Source organism: Chrysochloris asiatica, unplaced genomic scaffold (assembly GCF_000296735.1).
Source record: "Chrysochloris asiatica unplaced genomic scaffold, ChrAsi1.0 scaffold00298, whole genome shotgun sequence".
Lineage (NCBI taxonomy): Eukaryota > Metazoa > Chordata > Mammalia > Afrosoricida > Chrysochloridae > Chrysochloris > Chrysochloris asiatica.
The window spans coordinates 904,146-912,833 of NW_006408816.1; the positions used below are offsets into that span (position 1 = coordinate 904,146).

At 32.6% G+C, this 8,688-nt stretch overlaps 1 protein-coding gene across 1 annotated transcript in view; it reads left to right on the forward strand.

Annotated features, from left to right (window-relative positions):
- LOC102817604 (1,4-alpha-glucan-branching enzyme-like) overlaps nucleotides 1-8,688 on the forward strand; it is a 477,609-nt gene that overhangs the window by 216,014 nt on the left and 252,907 nt on the right. Inside the window, exons 4-6 of the mRNA XM_006874745.1 lie at nucleotides 4,182-4,307; nucleotides 5,267-5,402; nucleotides 7,937-8,027. Coding sequence (XP_006874807.1) covers nucleotides 4,182-4,307; nucleotides 5,267-5,402; nucleotides 7,937-8,027 — 353 coding nt within the window. The remainder of the gene's footprint in view (nucleotides 1-4,181; nucleotides 4,308-5,266; nucleotides 5,403-7,936; nucleotides 8,028-8,688) is intronic.

Here is an 8,688-nt window from a genome sequence, read left to right on the forward strand (position 1 = left end):
ATCAGCAATGATATCCCTTGTTCCACAGCCTCTTCTGAATCCGGCTTGAACCTCTGGGAGTTCTCTGTCAGTAGATGCTTGTAACTGTTTCTATATTGTTGTTGTTGTTGTTGTTAAGTGCCGTCGAGTCGGTTTTGACCCGTAGCGACCCTGTACAGGGTTTCCGAGGGTGTAAATCTTTACGGGAGTAGTTTCTATATTACCTTTAGTAAAACTTTACTCGCATGAGAAATCAAAGAGATTGTCTGATGATTTCCGCATTCTGTTGTGTCAGCCAGATAGTTGTCTTCCAAATTTCTTGGCATAGATGAGCGAGTGTCTCCTGTGCCGCCTCACTTTCTTGAAAGAATTCAATTTTTATTCTATCAATTCCTGGTGCCTTGTTCTTTGCCAGTTCCTTCAATGTACCTTGGACTTCTTACTTCAGTATCATTGGCTCTTGATCTTATGCTACCTCTTGAAATGGTTGAACACTAACCATTTCCTTTTGGTACAGTGACTCTGTGTATTCCTTCCATCATCTCTTGATGCTTTCTGCATCATTCAATAAATACCCCAGAGAATCTTTCAATAATGAAAGTTAAGGCTTGGATTTTTCTTCAGTTTCCCCAGCTTGAGAAAAGCTGAGCGTGTTCTTCCTGTTTGGTTTTATGACTCCAGATCTTTGCACATTTTGTTGTAATATTTGGCTTTTTCTTCTTGAGCTGATCTTTGAAGTTTTCTGTTCAGCTTTTGTACCTCCTTATTTCTTCCATTTGCTTTAGCATCTCTATGCTGGAGAACAGTTTTCTGTGTCTCTTCTGACATCCATTTTGACCTTTTTCTTCTTTTTTGTCTTCTCAATGACTTTTTGCTTTCTTCATGTATGATGTACTTGATGTCATCCCACAAATCTTCTTGTCTTTGGTCTTTAGTGTTTAATGTATCATATCTGTTCTCCAGATGATCTCTAAATTCAGTTGTGATATATTCAAGGTCATATTTTGGCTCTTGTGGACTTGTTTACATTTTCTTCAGCTTCAGTTTGAATTTGCATATAAGTAATTGATGGTCTTTTCCACAGTCTGCCCCTGGCCTTGTTTTGACTGATGACATGGAGCTTTTCAATTGTCTCTTTTCACAGATGTAGTCAATTTGATTTCTATATATTCCATCTGGTGAGGTCCATGTGTATAGTCATCTCTTTTGTTCTCTAAAGAAGGTATTTGAAGTTAACAATTCATTGTTTTTGCAGAATTTTATCATGTGTTCTCCAGCATCATTTCTCCCTATTTTCCTACTTCTTATCCTTCCTTTTTGCTCCCAACATTTGCATTACAATCACCAGTAATGATCAATACATGTTGATGCATGTTTGATCAATTTCAGATTGAAGAATTTGGTAGAATTCTTTTATTTCATCCTCACTGGCTTTCATGGTTGGTGCGTAAATTTGAATAATAGTGGTATTAACTGGTCTTTCCCTGTAGGTGCATGGATATTATCCTATCAAAGACAGTGTTGTACCTTATGACTGATCTGGATATGTTCTTTTTGGCAATGCATGCCATTCTCCTTCAATTTGTCAATTTTGGTATAGTAAACCATGTGATCATCAGATTCAAAATGGCCAATACCAGTCCATTTCTGCTCACTCATGCCTAAGATATCGATGTTTATGTGTTCCATTTCATTTTTGACAACTTCTAATCTTCTGAGTTTCATACTTCGTAGAGTCCATGTTCTAGTTCTAATTTTCAATAGATGTTTACAGCGGTTTCTCTTCATTTTGAATTATGAACCATCAGGAACTTAAGGTCCCACGGACTTTTCTTCCACCAGCTTTACTCCATTCGTTTCAACACTGTCAACTCTATTTTGAAGAGGCAGCTCTTCCTAGCATTTTGAGTGCCTTCTAAACTGAGGGGTTCATTTTCCGGAACTATCTCTGACAGTGTTTCTCTGTTATTCATCAGGTTTTCAGTGACTAAATATTTGGAAGTAATTCGTCACTCCTTCTTCCTAGTCTGTCTTTGTCTGGTAGCTCATCTGAAACCTGTCCACCATGGGTGACCCTGCTGGTATTTAAAATACTGGTGGCAGAGCTTTCAGAATCACAGCAACTCACAAGTTACTATAGTACTACAAAATGACTGAGGAGTGGTGGTAGAATTATTCAGTATCTTCATCACTGGCTTTTGTGGTTCGTGCATATATTTGAATAATATTTGCATTTTCTGGTCTTCTTTGTAAGTTTATTGATATAATTTTATCACAGACAACTTTATACTTCAAGACAGATATTGATATGTTCTTTTTTATGATGAATGCCTCATCATTTCTCTTCAATTTATCATTTCTGTCATAGTAAACCATGTGATTGTCAGATTCAAAATAGCCAATACCTGTCCATTTTAACTCACTAATGCCTAGGATACTGAAGTTTATTCATTCCATTTCATTTTTGACAACTTCTCATTTTCCCAGTATCATATTTTAATCTAAGTTCTGATTAGTAATGTATATTTATAGCTGGTTTATATTTTGAGTTGTGCTGCATTAACAAATTAAGATCCTGAATGCCTTACTTCATTTGCATAATACTGGTAAGCATTACTTTGAGGAGGCAGCTCTTCCCAGACTTAGTTTGAGTGCCTTGTATTCTGAGGAGCTTATCTTTCAGCACTATATCCAATATTCTGGTGCTCTTCTTTATGTTTCAATATCCAATAATTTGGTGCTGACAGTGTTCCACTGCTATCACAAGTATTTCAGTGAGTAAATATTCAGAAGTAGCCCATCTCTCCTTCCTAATCTGTCTTTATCTGGAAGCTCAGTTGAAACCTGTCCATTTTGGATTACCCTGCTGATATTTAAAATAGTGGTGGCATAGCTTCCAGAATCACAGCAACATGCAAGCCACCACAGTAAGACAAACTGAGAGACAAGTGGTGATCAATAACTAAGACATGATTATTAAGAAAGATAATTAAGTTTATGTGAGGTTTTTCTTTTCACTACTCACCTGTCACCTTTATCATAAACCATCATTTTATTTATTTATTTATTTTGACATTGGGAGGCAGCACTGCAGAGGTTTGCTTTGAGCAAGAAAATATTAGCTGCTCTCTAGGTTTTTACTATGTTCCTCAGTGACTGGTACTTTTGGTTTCTCTTAATCTTACTTAATATTTTGTTTGTAATAATTGTGTAGAGTCAAATAAGATAATGAGTATGAAAGTCCTATCTAAGCTATAAGTATTATACAGATATTTAATTTCCAAGAATAATGAGTTATTGAGCTTTTCTCTACTACAAGAAACTAAAGAATTTGTTCTCTCTCAAAACTGAGGGTGTAAACATATAAAACAAAAACTTAGGTTGTAAGAGAATCCTTAGTATAAATTTAAAAAAAATCATATTTTAGCTGCTTATGGAAAGTTTATTTTTTTCAAAAAAAAGAAAATTTCTTTTTCATAATATATATTCAGTCATTCATAAACGTTAGAGTTCTATGGCTCAATTTCTTATCTAACCATTCAAGATAAATTAAAATTCCTTTATTCATTACTTAGATGACATTTATTAAAATTGTATTCTATTTAAAAAGTGTTATTATATTGTTATGGAAAGTAAAAATTCTATTACTGGAAGTGATGGTAATAGATGATTTAAGGGAAAATGGATTTAAATGGTAATGCATAATGGGAATAAGTTATGGAAGAATTTGTGAAGGATTAGAAGATAATTAGTGTAGGGTATGTGTGTGTTAATAAAAACAAAAAGAAAGAAATGTGAATATAACTCGCTTAGTGTTTTTATTAATATTATTTTTGTCTAAATAGGATTATTTCCTCCTGTTGATTGAGTAACTGACAGTAGTTTTCAAATATTACTCTTGCCTTTTTGGTGTTCACTGTATATTATTTGATTCAGCCACTCTGATGAATGGTTTACAATGAAGGAAACTGCCAAAGAACCATAAAATATTTCAATTTGAAGTGAGTCTAAGGATCATATACTATAACGAATGAAGAAAGCAAGATCCATAGAATTTAAATTTCTGCTTTAAAGTCACAACTCTGGGTCATAGTTTAAATTCTTAAGATCATTTATCTTTTCTACTTGTAAAAGTGTTCTTTCTAGGTTATTATCTTCGAGTTTTGAAGTATTTGAATCAATAATATCTTAATCTGTTTTAGGTTGTTGTTACTAATAAAAGTGGAGAGATCTTTTATCGTATTTCACCGTGGGCAAAATATGTGAATCGTGAAGGTGATAATGTGAATTATGATTGGATACACTGGGATCCGGAAAACCCATATAAAGTAAGAACAACCAATCCTTAAATAAATGCTTTTTCTAATATTTCTAGGAAAATTAAATTATACTTTTATAGTATGTAAAATTTTATCTAATATTCTTATTATGCTATATATGTGGCTTTATAGTCAATAAAATATAGAAATGAGTTTTTGTCTTGTTTTAAGTTTCTGAGTTTAGGAAGAAAAATTCTAAAATTATAATTTCTACATACTGACCTGTAAAGAATGCTGAAAGAAAATTAAGCACTGTTTTGACTCATGAAAAACTAATCAATGTTGTAACATTTCTCCTTGTAATAGGCTTGAAGCAGGATCTATGTCTTTCAGAATAAAAAATGGAAATACCACCTCATAAACTTGTGAATTAAGATAATTTTTTAAGGTTTTATTATTAATAAGATTTGTTTACATCTTTGAATTCATTTCTCTGTCTTTGAAGTTATTGTTGTTGTTGTTAAGTATCGTGGAGTTAGTTTCGACTCATAGTGACCTTGCACAGGGTTTCTGAGGCTGTAAATCTTTATGGGAGCAGAATGCCTCATCTTTCTCCCATGGAACTACTCGTAGTTTTGAACTGCTGGCCTTGAGGTTGGCAGCCTGACTTGTAACCATTACATTACCAGAGCTCCTTTTGAAGTTATTAGGCATGTTGATAATTGCTTTGCTTTTATGCTTCTTAATATTGTTTTAAGCTCACAAAATATCTGCTCTCAATATTTTGTGAGCTTCAGGCATATGATATCAAGCAGTACTTGGTTCTTCTTTTAAATTAGGTTTATCAATAAGACCCTAAAAAGTTTTACTTTGTTTTGTTTTACCTAAAAAATATTTAATAAATCTAGACAAATTCTTTTATATAATGTGTTTGGCTGAATTGACTCACCTGTCAGTCACCTGCTTGGTCATTTGGTGTCATACCTGCATTCCTGGACTAATTCTATATGTAATTTTATATTATGTAGTGTAAGCATTCCAGACCAAAGAAGCCAAGAAGTCTAAGAATTTATGAATCTCATGTGGGAATTTCTTCCCATGAAGGAAAAGTAGCTTCTTATAAACATTTTACATGCAATGTACTACCAAGAATTAAAGACCTTGGTAAGTAATAACTGTGATTTTGATTCTGATAAAATTTTAATGAGTTTTTTCTTTTATTAGAAAAGCTAATTACAAGTGTCTCTTTTTGTGTTGAAAGATTAAATATGTAATAGAAATACATTTTATTTTGGGCTTTTCAAATTATCCTGTAATAGTGATAGCATAAAAAAGAAATGGAATAAGATGGAGTATAAGAATTCAAGATATTATTCCAATTTCAGTTTAAAGTAATGTGAACTGATGGCTTCTAAAATTGTAGATAAATATGTAAGCATAATTATTTTTCTACATGAGAAAGTTTTATCCAATTAAGCGGTCTTTGATTATAGCCTGTTCATTGTAGTCTGTTAGGGGAAGTATTATATTTGTAGCTGGGATTCATTTTGTATCAGAGTCATTGTATATAGTACTTGATTATATGACTTATTGACAAGCATTTATAGTGAATCTTCCGTTTGGCTCACAAATGGGTCCTAATGACAAGGATCCTTTCTTCAGGGCAACAGTCAGTAGATTGAATAGTATAATTTCACTGTGTATTAGCACATGCTCTAGTAGCTAGATAGAGGATGAAAGTACATTTAAAAAGTATGCAGTACAAATTTTTACTAATGGCAACTTATGCTTAATGTTTTCATGCATCTTGATTTGGCTCTGTAGGGTAAGCACTGGAATGCTAACCACAAGATTGGTGGTTTAAGCCCACCAACCACTCCAGGTTCACTAACAGTCAGAGCTGACTTGATGGCACTTAACAATGCAATAATTATCTGTGATGGTGAGGTCTGATACCATAAACCCAAATTAACTAAATTTACAGAGAATTAATTGTTTTTTTTAGATATTATATTAAAGTATGTTATATTTAGATGGTCTGCCACATTGCATTGTCCTGGTGTGGCGCTGTGGGTTAATGTGCCAGACTGCAAAGCTGTTTGAACTGTAAGATTGGTGGTTCAAGCTCACCAGTTGCTCCTCAGAAACGCTGTATAGGGTCGCTATGGGTCAGATTCAATTCGACGGCACTTGACAACAACAACCACATTGCATAGTAATAAGTTATTTATGACCTGGTTCTTCCATAAATTTTTGCAAAAGAAGGATTTTCTTACTTATCTTTGTGTAAGAATTGCCTAGTCCAGTGCTTGGAATATAAATGAATCCATTAAATCAGTCTCATAAAAACTGACAGTAAAGCTATGAATTGATGTTTAAAGATAATAATAAAACTTATTACGCAATAGAAAATAAACTGCAAACTATAGAGCACATTTTAATTGTAAAATATGTAATAATTTATTTGTTATGTGAGCAGTATGTTTGCATGTTTCTTTCAGACTTGTCAGAGTTAATTTGATTTTTGTTTTATAATAAAGAAAGCAACAGAAATGACTTTCTAATATATTATGAAATTTTGGAGAATTTAATGTTGCTTTTACTACTTATATGTTACTAATTCTGAATTGTAACTTTTCATTATTAATGACGTACTGAAAAATGTATATGAGAAGCTGCAAGATTTCAAACAAGAAGGATAAAATGTATTCAGTACTTTTTATTTACAAGATTACAAGTAAAGTTGTAGTCTTAATTTATATGGTATCAAATATAAGCTTATATAAACCTTTAGAAAGTTGTAGAACTTCTGTTGATTTGAATTTGACTTTCAGAACAGATTGAGAATTTATTTTATGAATATTACTTTCAAAGTAAGCAAGTAACATTTGGAAAGTTTCAAAAATCATACTGTTAAGATGGAATACGTACTTTTCTTAGTTTTACTTTAAATACCAACTTTTTTTCCCACTGAATATTGTTTTCTTTCATTCACAATGCCTTAGTGGATAAATGTAACAAATTTGTTAATATAGTATACACATTTTGAGTCACTTCATTTAACAATAAAGCAAAACATTTCTGGGTAGAAAAAGGAAGATGCAGTGCATGTATAAGAGTATGTTTATGCACACATACAAATTTGGTGTAATTTCATAAGTGCAGAAAATAGTAAAAAAATAGTAGTAGCCTTATTGCTGAATCTATGTAAAAACTGCTTTGTGGAAAAGTGGACTTACTGATATTTCATATTATATATAGTAGTAATGTCCTTGAAATGTTAAGAAATTATAAAATAAGAAGTATATGACATGTAATCAGTGACTTTTATTTAGCTTTCATAATCTTCAGTGTGAATATTAAAAGTGAAAGTGAAGTTTAGCATATGTAGATTACCATCTTTAATATTCTAAAGCCAAATTAAGAGTATATTTGCATATCATTTATTGCTTGTTAAAATGAAGACATTTCAAATAGCAAGACAGATTATAATTCTCAAGGAACTAACCATCAAATTTTGTGTTAGAAGGTCAGACAAGCTAAAAATGTTAAGGTAGTAGAGCTTATTTAAGAAGACTAAACCTTATATAAAATTTAAATTGTCTTTGGAACAAGGATGATATTTTTATAGTATTTATGAAATTTTTTAAAATAATGCGTGTGATTTTTTAATCTGTATTTGACCTTTGTTTAAATAGGCTACAACTGCATTCAGTTGATGGCAATCATGGAACATGCTTACTATGCAAGTTTTGGTTACCAAATCACCAGCTTCTTTGCAGCTTCAAGGTAAAATAGAAAGTGAAAGATTCAGTATGATCATTTTCATTTTGAACAAATAAAAATTATATCTATATTGTTGTTAAGTGCCATCAGGTCAGTTCCTACTCATAGTGACCCTGTATAGGGATTCTGAGGAGTGTATGGTGAGTCTGAACTGACTTGGTTCAATCTTATTGTTCAAGCCAACCTTGCAGTTTAGTACTGTATCCCACAGTGCACACCAGGACTATGTATGTATGTATGTGTATATGTATATATATATATCTGGTAGCGTAGTGGTTACGAATCGGGCTGCGAACCTTAAGGTCAGCGGTTTGAAACTACCAGCTGCTCCGCGGGAGAAAGATGAGACATTCTACTCCCATAAGGATTTACACCCTCGGAAACCCTGTACAGGGTCGCTGTGGGTCGGAACCGACTCAACATATATATATATACACACACACACACACATATATATATATATACATATACACATACATACATATGTTTGAATATATGTATGTGTGTATGTATGTGTACATACATACATATATACATATACATACGCACACATACATATATACATATACATACACACACACATATATACACATATTGTTGTTGTTAAGTGCCGTCGGGTCAGTTTCGACCCATAGCGACCCTGAATAGGGTTTCCGAGGCTGTA